The 12,623-nt window shown below is 45.6% G+C and overlaps 1 protein-coding gene across 1 annotated transcript in view; it reads right to left on the reverse strand.

Annotated features, from left to right (window-relative positions):
* Positions 1-11,055, reverse strand: part of LOC119309583 — a 39,136-nt gene extending 28,081 nt beyond the window's left edge. Inside the window, exon 1 of the mRNA XM_037585561.1 lies at positions 11,011-11,055. Coding sequence (XP_037441458.1) covers positions 11,011-11,055 — 45 coding nt within the window. The remainder of the gene's footprint in view (positions 1-11,010) is intronic.
* Between the last annotated feature and the right edge of the window lie 1,568 nt (positions 11,056-12,623).

Consider the following 12,623-nt stretch of genomic DNA (forward strand, 5'->3'; position numbering starts at 1 on the left):
CGGCGGAGGTGGGCGGCGCGGCGCCACGTGGCAGGCTGCGGTTGGCCAGACGGCGGCGGGCGGACGTGTCCGGCGGCGCTGAGGAGGTGGATCTAGGGTTTGGGGGGATTAGACCGCGAATTTCGGGGGGAGGGGCATATTTATAGGTAGAGGGAGCTAGGAGACTCCAAATGAGGAACGGTTTTCGCCCACACGATCGTGATCGAACGACCGAGAGCATGGAGGATAGTTTGCTGGGTTTTGGCCCACTTTGGAGGGGGTGTTGGGCTGCACAGAAAAGAGGCTTTTACGGTTACCCAGTTAACCGTCGGAGTACCAAACGACCTCCAAATGGCACGAAACTTGACAGGCGGTCTACCGGTGCTATACCAAGGCCGCTTGGCAAATCTCGGGCCATTCCGAGAAAGTTTAACACCCGCTCACGAAAAGAGGCAAAAGGGGGACGCCGGAGGACATAGGAGTGCCGGATTGCAATACAGACAACGGGGAAAATGCTCGGATGCATGAGATGAACACGTATGCAAAATGAAATGCACATGACGACATGATATGAAATGCATAAGATGACATGGCAAAATGCAACACACAAGCAAATGACATGGCAACAACGGCGAATAATTGGAAGACACCTGGTGCATCGAATCCGGGGCGTTGCAACACTCCTGCACTAACAAGAGATCTCGTCCCGAGATCTTAAGACCGAGACGGAAGGGAAAAAGGGATGAGGTGAAACAAGAACTCAAGATAAGAAGCAAAGAATCGAGGGCACTCGAGAAGAAGAGAGGAACGACGAGAATGACAGGAATTGAAAGCTCACGGAATCAGGTAGACTATGAAACCACTCCGGTTAGAACGAGATAAGAAACGAATAAGACTGAAAGGATTTAGGCATCACTCCAGCTGAAACATGGAGGAATAGAGCACGAACTTGAGAGGATGGAATGATACTTGATGAACTCTTGCAGAATGAATTAAATCATGACGATCTACCGTGAAGAACTCCGGTAAAATAAAGGATGATGATTTAGAATTCAAGTATGGAAAGAATAAGATTAAGGCCTTGTGATGATATAGATGGGGTTTCCAACGAGATGGCCGAGGAAAATTTGGACTCCGGAAATGAAAAGATGAAACACTTGAAACTACAATTTATTCATCAAGAACAAACTCTGAAGGAAGGGATTACTCACTTGGATGAAATAAGAATAAGATTTATTGTATGCTTATCCTTCATCAAATTAAATTGATGACAAGCAATGGATTTTTTGCATACTACTTATTCTTCTTGAAAAGGATTGAGGGGGGGTATAGCACAAAACTTGAGAAAGTCTTCATGAACCACCGGTAGGATTCGAAAGAACGAATGAATTGATATGATAATCAAGGAAAAAGAATCTTGAGCGAACCACCGTGAGAATTCGAAAATGGCTGATGAAAGAGACTGAATCACCGGGAAGAATTAGAGAAGCACGAAGATACTTGAGGGAATTAAAATGCAAGAGAACAAAGGGATCGCGAACTGATTGAAGAATACTTGAACGAAGCACCGGGATAAATAGCGAACGATAACTAGAATGATGGCCTTTGGTGAAAGAAATGGAAAAAACAACTTCTGACATACTCCGGAAGAATGAAAAGCGAAGGGGTTGAGTCAACAATGAAAATGATTTGAAATTGATCTTGGAAAAGATCTGACTGATGAAATTCATACTTACGTCAAACTTCGAAAAGGATTTGAGAATAGCTCCGGGAAATTAGAAGAGTCGGGTAAGATCCTGGGAAAAGACCTGTGGGTTAGGGCCACTAAAGAGAAAAACACCGTTGGAAAGGGATTGTTGAAGAGATAGATGATGCACCGGAACAATTGAAATATTTGAATGAGGTGACAACCTCGAATTAATTGGAACACATACGAATCTCTTGAGATGTCTTGAACACTCCGGAAGGATAAACTGGCGAGAGGCGAATGAGCAAAGGGAAATATTTGAGCTGAGGGAAAGAATACGATCGACAACGCAAAACTTGAATTGAATCCACCGGAGAAGAAAAAGAGATGAAGAATGTCAAACGAGACGAGAATTCACTGGTTGAAATAATTGAGGGAAGACTGAAGAGGCTCCATACGAATGGAATTGATGGTCGAAAGAGATTCAGGCTCCGGGAAGAAGAGGGTGGGAGGGCGGGAAAACAAAGGCAACTTGGAAGGGGGAACCGACGAATATCTTGAAGAGAAAACACCGATTGAAAGAATGCAAATGCGCCGCACGAGTAGGATGGATACTCGATTACGGACTCCGACTCCGAGATGAAAAAGGGGTGGGCGGGTGGGAAAAACAACAACTGAGGATTGAACTTGGAAACGATGAAGAGGCTCGAGTCAACTTGACGAGAAATGCACCGGATGAAAAGAGATGAGAACCAACGAACGTAAAACCAACTGCGTGAACCTAAAGAAAAATTTGAAAGGGAAGAGAAATAATTTAAAACACCTACGTCAAGATTTCTGTAACGCCCCGAGACCGACGCTCCAGAAGACTTCCATACATTTCGTGTTCGCTGTGTGTTTTATTTTTTGTTTGTCACATTCATCATGTCATCATGAGCATTGCATCACATGTTTTCTGAAAAACTTGCACCCGTGGATGGTTGCCGCTTCTTCCTCGTCTCTGTTGACCTTTCTCAAGACCGACCATTCGTTTGTTGTCTGGCCGTTTGAACCTCTCTGCACAGTGCACCGACCCCTCGCGCACGTCCGAAAGTTGTCCCGAACCTGACCCGCTCAGTCATCTCCGTTGGATTCGAATCATCCCCTAACATCCCGAAAATATCTGCGTTTCTCCATTGGACTCCCCTAACCTTTTATTCTCGATCATCCGGTCGCGATCCGATGGTCCAAATGCCACCTGTACCTACCACCTACTATATAAATAGTCCTAACCCTAAAATCTAGGGACTTTGTCCCTTCACCCGCCGCCGCACTCCCCACCAAATCCCCCGTCGGGATCCTCCCAGATCCCCTCCGCTCCAACCAGCCATCACCGAAACTTCCAAACCCATCGCTCCACTCCCTTTCTCTCCTCCCTTGGCGCCCGGAGCTCCAGATCGAGATGGGCTCGATCCCAAGCAGCCAGCCACCTCCGGCCTCGAGCAATTGGCCACCGGAGTTCGAGGTCTCGCAGCTCCTTGTTTCTTCTTCCCTCCCTTCTCTCTGCTTTCTTTCCCTTCCCCGTTCTCAACTCTCTCTTTCTCTATCCCGTTTTGGATAGGGAACCGAAGGAGGCCGCCATGGCCTTGGAGTTTCACAACCGCCCCGTCGCCTGGATCCATTGCTCCGCGCCCGTCCAAGGCCTCCTCTGCTCGAGCATCACCTCTCTCTGTTCACATCGTCGTCGACCACCACCAGCAGGACCAGCCCCGTCGCCCCTCTCCTTCCTTCCTCCATTTCTTCTCTCTCGCTCCCTCTGATGGTGCCTGACACCGCCGTTTTTTGCAGGGCCCCGCGCCCCTACCTCTCCTTTTCCCGTTCCCTTCCTCGATTTGTCTCTTTCTAAAACTCTGTCCCTCGTTTTACAGAGGATAGGTGCTGCCTTCTTTAGCTCCGCCCGCAAGTCGTAGCCGGACCCGCCTCCATCGGCCTCCGTTCGGTACGCCACCGCCGGGATCTGCTCGCCGCCTCGCTGACCCGTCCCCGGCCACCGGTGCCCTCGCCGGAGGCCACCAGCACCATCGCAGTCCCGCGCCTCTGCTTCCCCTTTGTCCCCTGCTTCAGGTTGAGCAGCGCTCGCTGCCTGGCTCGCGTCTCCGCATCGACCACAACCCCGCGTTGACCAAGGCCCAACGCGCCCCAACCGGCCTCCTCCAGCCTCGCGCCCTCTTGGGCCCCCTCCTCTAAGCCGGCCCAGTTCCTTGGCCCAATGTGAGCAGCTCCCCTAGCCCCTCCAGTTTCGGCCCATAACCTGTTTTTTTTCTGTCCAACGATTTTGCCATTTATCCAGAGAGTTGCTATTTTACAGAAAAACCCCTAATGTTCATGCATATAATAACTCATTAACCGTGCATCGCATTAAAATGATTAAAACATGTAAAATGCTTAGAATTTTGTGTAGAGTAATAATTTGTCACTTTCATCCATGTTTAAAATGTTTAAACTTGCTGTTTATTTAATTTTGCATAAATGCCATGTTAAAATGATGTATTTCATAACTAAATAACCGTAACTCCAATTTTAATAAACTTTATATGTAAATGGGGTGGAAAAATGCCTAGTTTAACATGTTGCACTTAATTTTACTGTTTAACAACAATAAAATATGTTTTAGGGCAGAACAGTAGCAAATTCATAAATTGCATATGAGGATTTTCTGGAAATGTTGTTTGTTGTTCCGGCCTCATTTAAACTTGCCTAAATAGTTCGTTTACTTTTGTTACACCCCTTGCCATGTTTAAAAACATTTAACATTGTTGTGTATCTAAACAAGAGCGAACTAAATAACTCGGATGTGGTGTTTCGTCAATATGCAACTCGTTGCATATTGAGCTCCACTTAACTTGTAGTATTGTTTGTTGCACTTTGCCATGCCATGCCTCATTAAACCGGGCATGCATCATACTTGTTTGTGCATCATGCCATGTTTATGCTTGTGCATTTACCATGGTGTTTGTTTCTTTCCGGTGTTGCTTCTTAGTTCCGGTAATGTTGCGATTGTGAGGATTCGTTCGACTACTCCCGTTCGTCTTCTTCATGGACTCGTTCTTCTTCCTAGCGGGATTTCAGGCAAGATGACCGCTACCCTCGATCTCACTACTATCATTGTTATGCTAGTTGCTTCGTTCTGTCGCTATGCTGCGCTACCTATCACCTGTTTATCAAGCCATCCCAAATTGCCACGAACCTCTAACCTTTGACACCATTCCTAGCAAACCATTGCTTCGCTATGTTACCGCTTTGCTCAGCCCCTCTTATAGCATTGTTAGTTGCAGGTGAAGTTGAAGATTGCTCCATGATGGACAGGATTATGTTGGGATATCACAATATCTCTTATATTATTAATGCATCTATATATTTGGTAAAGGGTGGAAGACTCGGCCTTATGCCTGGTGTTTTGTTCCACTCTTGCCGCCCTAGTTTCCGTCATACCGGTGTTATGTTCCCGGATTTTGCGTTCCTTACGCGGTTGGGTGATTTATGGGACCCCCTTGACAGTTCGCTTTGAATAAAACTCCTCCAGCAAGGCCCAACCTTGGTTTTACCATTTGCCTCACCTAGCCCTTTTTCCCTTGGGTTTCCGGAGCCCGAGGGTCATCTTTATTTTACCCCCCCCGGGCCAGTGCTCCTTCGAGTGTTGGTCCAACCTGAGCGATGTCCGGCGCCCCCTGGGCAACCAGGGTCTATGCCAACCCGACGTCTTGCTCATCTGGTGTGCCCTGAGAACGAGATATGTGCAACTCCTATCGGGATTTGTCGGCACATCGGGCGGCTTTGCTCGTCTTGTTTTACCATTGTCGAAATGTCTTGTAAACCGGGATTCCGAGTCTGATCGGGTCTTCCTGGGAGAAGGTATATCCTTCGTTGATCGCGAGAGCTTATCATGGGCTAAGTTGGGACACCCCTGCAGGGTATAAACTTTCGAAAGCCGTGTCCGCGGTTATGTGGCAGATGGGAATTTGTTAATGTCCGGTTGTAGATAACTTGACACCAGATCCGAATTAAAACGCATCAACCGCATGTGTAGCCGTGATGGTCTCTTCTCGGCGGAGTCCGAGAAGTGAACACGGTTTTGGGGTTATGTTTGACGTAAGTAGGAGTTCAGGATCACCTCTTGATCATTGCTAGCTTCACGACCGTTCCTTTGCTTCTCTTCTCGCTCTTATTTGCGTATGTTAGCCACCATATATGCTTAGTCGCTGCTGCAACCTCACCACTTTACCCCCCCTTTCCTTTCCCTTTAAGCTTTCCTAGTCTTGATACCCATGGTAATGGGATTGCTGAGTCCTCGTGGCTCACAGATTACTACAACAACAGTTGCAGGTACAGGTTTATGCGATGATCATGTTGCGAGAGCGTTGTTGCTTGTTTTGGAGTTCTTTTTCTACTTCTTCTTCGATCAGGGGATAGGTTCCAGGTCGGCAGCCTGGGCTAGCAGGGTGGATGTCGTTGAGTTTCTGTTTGTGTTCATCCGTAGTCGGATGTTGCTCTTATGTATTGTGATGTTGTATTCATGTGGCATTGTATGCCTTATGTATGTATCCCCATCTATTATGTAATGTTGATGTAATGATATCCACCTTGCAAAAACGTCTTCAAGATGCGCTTCTATCCTTGGTGGGACCTTCGAGTTCCTTTAGGATAGGGTCGCATCTTGGGCGTGACAAGTTGGTATCAAAGCCACGACCGACCATAGGAGCCCCCTTGTTTGTTGGCCGTTGTTGAGTCTAGAAGAAAACTATTTTGAGTCTTAGGATTATATATATCAGAGAGTAGGATTCTTTTTACTCCTCAGTCCCCTTCGTCGCTCTGGTGAGGACTCCTGACGTAGATGTTTTGTCTTTCCTCTCCTCAAATTTCACTAAAAAAATTTAGGATCAAGCGGGTATCTTGGAATCGTTCCGATAGTCTTGTGACGAGAACATTGTTCTTGGTGCCTCCTGACATTTAGGGGTTGTGGCAGTGTCCCGGGGAGTTGAGCTCCGAGGTGTTGTCGTCACAATTTTTATCGTTGCCGTTCTGGAATACCTGAGTTTTGCCGACATCGAAAATCTCTTTTATGCAGTTGTTGGTGAGATAACCTCGACGTCACCCAGTACTGGGGAGTTCGGGAGTATTGCCATAGCTCGTATAACGAATGCTTTTCGAAGGTTGAGGTACATGATTTCCGAAGGTTTCTTGGTTATGTGTTGACGGATGGATACAGCTTGGATGTAGGTATTGTTAGTTTGGGTGAGATATATTGCTTCCCCTGTGTCCCCAACACCAGATTGCATAACCAGAAAGTTTCGGGAGTTTATAGGTGGGAATTCAAGTAGCTCCTAGAATATCTTTCCGATAGATGCATGATATGGGATTGGGTAAATCTCTATCATATGTATTTGTTCTAGCTTATTCTGCAAGCCAAATCCTTTGTTTTGTTTTATTTGTGGTATTCGAGTTGCTTTGAAGTCAAGTGTTGATTCCATACCTTTCAAGCGGTGTTCTCATATTTCTATGGGAATACTAATCCTTTTGATCATTGAGGTTGTCATGTTAATTCTTTTCCAACCGGTGCGCTTCTCTTCGAGATGATCCCATCATTCTCCCCATCCGCAAAATCAATTCTAAGTTTTCTCAACGGTGTTTGTTTCGTTCGTCCCAAGTTGTCTTTGTTTTTCTCCACCCTCCCACCCTTTTCTTCAAGGACTCAGATTTCTTAATCAAGTATCCATTTATTCATGTGAAGTCACTTCACTCTTTTCAATCAATGTTCTGATCCGGTGATCCCTCGTGAAGATGCTCACGAGCTTCAAGTTCATCATCCTTCGTTCTTTTTTCTTCTCCAGTGGATCCAATTCAAGCTTTCAGTGTTGATCATATTCCTTTCCTCGTGTCAAATGCTTTCTCATGCCGGTGCACCTCTCAATCATTCACCTCTCGCTTTCCATTTGTTCTGGTGTGCTAAAGATACCTCGAAAGATTCGTGTTATCATTCCTAATTTGTTCAAGATATCTCGAGGTTGTTATCTCTTTTGAGCCATTTAATTCTACCGGTGCAATCTCTCTTCTAAATCGTTCAATGGTGTTTTTCTTTTAGTGTGCCCTAACCCATAGGTCTTTTCCCAGGATCTTACCTGACTCTTCTAATTTTCCCGGAGCCATTCCCAAATTCTTTTCGAAGTTTGATGTAAGAATGAATTATCATCAGTCAAATGTCTTTCTGCAAGATCTTTCAAATTCTTTCGTCGTTGGGTCAACCTTTCTAATTTTCATTCTGGAGTGTCTCAATAATTCATGGTGGTGTTTATCATCGTCATTCTTGGATTTTGAAGACCGAAGAAGAGTTCCTCTTAAATCCTTACCCATTTTTCCAAAGATTCATGGTTCAAGCTTGATGTCATCCTCTCATAATTGTTTTCGTTTGTGAGAATTCCTTTCATACCCATCCGGATCTATTCAGGAGTCTTTTCAGTTTGATTTCTCCGAAGCACATCATCTCAGAATCAGTCATTCCAGCCTTCAGCTCTCGTTATCCAAATCTTACCGGTGCATCGTTCTAATATCCTCTAATCAGTTCATGGCCTCTTTGTTCTCATGTATTTAAATCCCCTCAAGTATCTTCTTTTGTTTTCCAATTCTTCCCGGTGAATTGTGCCTTTGCTACTTTCATTTTCAATTCTTATGGTGGTTCGTTCAAGATTTCTCTTCATTCGTCATCGTATCAATTCATTCATTCATTCGTTGTTTCCATATCCCACCGGTGGTCCCATCAATAACTTCTTCAAGTTGGCACTATATCTCTTTTCAACCCCTCAAGAAGAATAAGTAGTATGCCAAATCCGTTGCTTGTCATCAATTTAAATTGGTGAAGGATACGCATAACATAATTCTTATTCTTGTTTCATCCAAGTGATTAATCCTTTCCTTCGGAGTTTGTTCAGGAGGAATAAATTCTTGGTTTCTTGTTGTTCATTTTTCTTCTGAAGTTCCAAGTTTTCCGCTTTATCTCGTCAGGAAGCTTCATCTAAATCATTGCAAGGCTTCACCTTGTGTTTTCAAGTTCTCTTTCCTTTTATTATCCTTTTATTACCGGAGTTCTTCATGGAGGCTCTACATGGTGGTTCATCAAGGATTCTCTTCATTCTTCAATTGTTCCTTAAGTTTTCTCTCAAAGTTAAGATCAACCAAGCTATACTTGGTATTCAACACATGTTTTGTTTTGGGGAGTTCAAGTATTCTTTTCTTGCATTTTGAAGTGCAATTCTTTCTACCTTATCTTTTGAGGTGGTGTTATGTCATTCTTGATAATTTTGAGTTCGTGTTTCTTGATTCACATGTTCTCAAGAATGAGATATTTTAAATCCATCATTTTCTCTTCGTTCAGGAGATCGTTTCAACCTATTAATCCCTCCATTGGAGTTATCTTGTGTCATATTTCACCTAAAGCCTTCCATTGGGAATGTTGCTATTTGTGGTGCTTATCAATGATCCAAGTTATCTCTTTATCATCTTTGTGGAAGAAGTGTTCATCTCTTCGTCGATCTAAAGCAAGCAATTGTTTCCTTTAGTGGTCGGTTGTCACCTCATAATGTTGAGATGTTTCCATAAGCCCACTGCAAACTTATTCTTTTCGTTGTTAGTCTTCCAACAACTTTGTTCTAACCTTCTTGCAAGGATGCTTTCCAAGTTCACTTGTGGCAAAAGTTGTCATTTTCTTCTCCGTCCCTTTATCCCAACGATCTAACTTCTATTCTTTCATTACGGAGGCATTGTGATGTTGCTCTCTTCACCCATCATCTCGTTTTGTTAAGATCATGTTATTTTCATGCTTATCCATCTAACCGAAGTGTTGTGTCATCTCTTCAAGTTCTTTTCATCCTATCAAGTCTTGCATCTCTTTTCAACCGGAGTGCTGTCCGATTTTGATCTTCCTTGTTCATTGTTTATCTCGTTTCAACCAGAGTGGTTCCAATTCTTTCTTGTCCATTGTACTCATCATTCATAACTTTTCAACCCCTCAAGGTTCTTTGGTTTCACTCATTGGTCGTAGAAGCAACTTTGTTTTACCTCTCCTCTTCCTTTTCCGCTTCCCTCCGGTGCCATCCTAGATCTCGGGACGAGATCCTCTCGTAGTGGTGGAGTGTTGTAACGCCCTGAGACCGACGCTCCAGAAGACTTCCATACATTTCGTGTTCGCTATGTGTTTTATTTTTTGTTTGTCACATTCATCATGTCATCATGAGCATTGCATCGCATGTTTTCTTAAAAACTTGCACCCGTGGATGGTTGCCGCTTCTTCCTCGTCTCTGTTGACCTTTCTCAAGACCAACCATTCGTTTGTTGTCCGGCCATTTGAACCTCTCTACATAGTCCACCGACCCCTCGCACGCGTCCGAAAGTTGTCCCGAACCTGACCCGCTCAGTCATCTCCGTTGGATTCGAATCATCCCCTAACATCCCGAAAATATCTGCGTTTCTCCATTGGACTCCCCTAACCTTTTATTCTCGATCATCCGATCGCGATCCGATGGTCCAAATGCCACCCGTACCTACCACCTACTATATAAATAGTCCTAACCCTAAAATCTAGGGACTTTGTCCCTTCACCCGCCGCCGCACTCCCCACCAAATCCCCCCTTGGGATCCTCCCAGATCCCCTCCGCTCCAACCAGCCATCACCGAAACTTCCAAACCCATCACTCCACTCCCTTTCTCTCCTCCCTTGGCGCCCGGAGCTCCAGATCGAGATGGGCTCGATCCCAAGCAGCCAGCCACCTCCGGCCTCGAGCAGTTGGCCACCGGAGTTCGAGGTCTCGCAGCTCCTCGTTTCTTCTTCCCTTCCTTCTCTCTGCTTTCTTTCCCTTCCCCATTCTCAACTCTCTCTTTCAATGTCCTGTTTTAGATAGGGAACCGAAGGAGGCCGCCATGGCCTTGGAGTTTCACAACCGCCCCGTCGCCTGGATCCATTGCTCCGCGCCCGTCCAAGGCCTCCTCTGCCCAACCATCACCTCTCTCTGTTCACGTCGCCGTCGACCACCACCAGCAGGACCAGCCCCGTTGCCCCTCTCCTTCCTTCCTCCATTTCTTCTCTCTCGCTCCCTCTGATGGTGCCGTGACACCGCCGTTTTTTGCAGGGCCCCGCGCCCCTGCCTCTCCTTTCCCCGTTCCCTTCCCCGATTTGTCTCTCTCTGAAACTCTCTCCCTCGTTTTACAGAGGATAGGTGTTGCCTTCTTCAGCTCCGCTCGCAAGCCGTAGCCGGACCCGCCTCCATCGGCCTCCGTTCGGCACGCCGCCGCCGGGATCTGCTCGCCGCCTCGCTGACCCGTCCCCGGCCACCGGTGCCCTCGCCGGAGGCCACCAGCGCCATCGCAGTCCCGCGCCTCTGCTTACCCTTCGTCCCCTGCTTCAGGTCGAGCAGCGCTCGCTGCCTGGCTCGCGTCTCCGCGTCGACCACAACCCCGCGTTGACCAAGGCCCAACGCGCCCCAACCGGCCTCCTCCAGCCTCGCGCCCTCTTGGGCCCCCTCCTCCAAGCCGGCCCAGTTCCTTGGCCCAATGTGAGCATCTCCCCTAGCCCCTCCAGTTTCGGCCCATAACCTGTTTTTTTTCTGTCCAACGATTTTGCCATTTATCCAGAGAGTTGCTGTTTTACAGAAAAACCCCTAATGTTCATGCATATAATAACTCATTAACCGTGCATCGGTTTAAAATGATTCAAACATGTAAAATGCTTAGAATTTTGTGTAGAGTAATAATTTGTCACTTTCATCCATGTTTAAAATGTTTAAACTTGCTGTTTATTTAATTTTGCATAAATGCCATGTTAAAATGATTTATTTCATAACTAAATAACTATAACTCCAATTTTAATAAACTTTATATGTAAATGGGGTGGCAAAATGCCTAGTTTAACATGTTGCACTTAATTTTACTATTTAACGACAATAAAATATGTTTTAGGGCAGAACAGTAGCAAATTCATAAATTGCATATGAGGATTTTCCGGAAATGTTGTTTGTTGTTCCGGCCTCATTTAAACTTGCCTAAATAGTTCGTTTACTTTTGTTACACCCCTTTCCATGTTTAACAACATTTAACATTGTTGTGTATCTAAACGAGAGAGAACTAAATAACTCGGATGTGCTGTTTCATCAATATGCAACTCGTTGCATATTGAGCTCCACTTAACTTGTAGTATTGTTTGTTGCACTTTGCCATGCCATGCCTCATTAAACCGGACATGCATCATACTTGTTTGTGCATCATGCCATATTTATGCTTGTGCATTTACCATGGTGTTTGTTTCTTTCCGGTGTTGCTTCTTAGTTCCGGTAATGTTGCGATTGTGAGGATTCGTTCGACTACTCCCGTTCGTCTTCTTCATGGACTCGTTCTTCTTCCTAGCGGGATTTCAGGCAAGATGACCGCTACCCTGGATCTCATTACTATCATTGCTATGCTAGTTGTTTCGTTCTATCGCTATGCTGCGCTACCTATCACCTGTTTATCAAGCCATCCCAAATTGCCATGAACCTCTAACCTTTGACACCATTCCTAGCAAACCGTTGCTTGGCTATGTTACCGCTTTGCTCAGCCCCTCTTATAGCATTGTTAGTTGCAGGTGAAGTTGAAGATTGCTCCATGATGGACAGGATTATGTTGGGATATCACAATATCTCTTATATTATTAATGCATCTATATATTTGGTAAAGGGTGGAAGACTCGGCCTTATGCCTGGTGTTTTGTTCCACTCTTGCCTCCCTAGTTTCCGTCATACCGGTGTTATGTTCCCGGATTTTGCGTTCCTTATGCGGTTGGGTGATTTATGGGACCCCCTTGACAGTTCGCTTTGAATAAAACTCCTCCAGCAAGGCCCAACCTTGGTTTTACCATTTGCCTCACCTAGCCCTTTTTCCCGAGGGTCATCTTTATTTT

The sequence above is a fragment of the Triticum dicoccoides genome, chromosome 5B (assembly GCF_002162155.2).
Source record: "Triticum dicoccoides isolate Atlit2015 ecotype Zavitan chromosome 5B, WEW_v2.0, whole genome shotgun sequence".
NCBI classification, from domain to species: Eukaryota; Viridiplantae; Streptophyta; class Magnoliopsida; order Poales; family Poaceae; genus Triticum; species Triticum dicoccoides.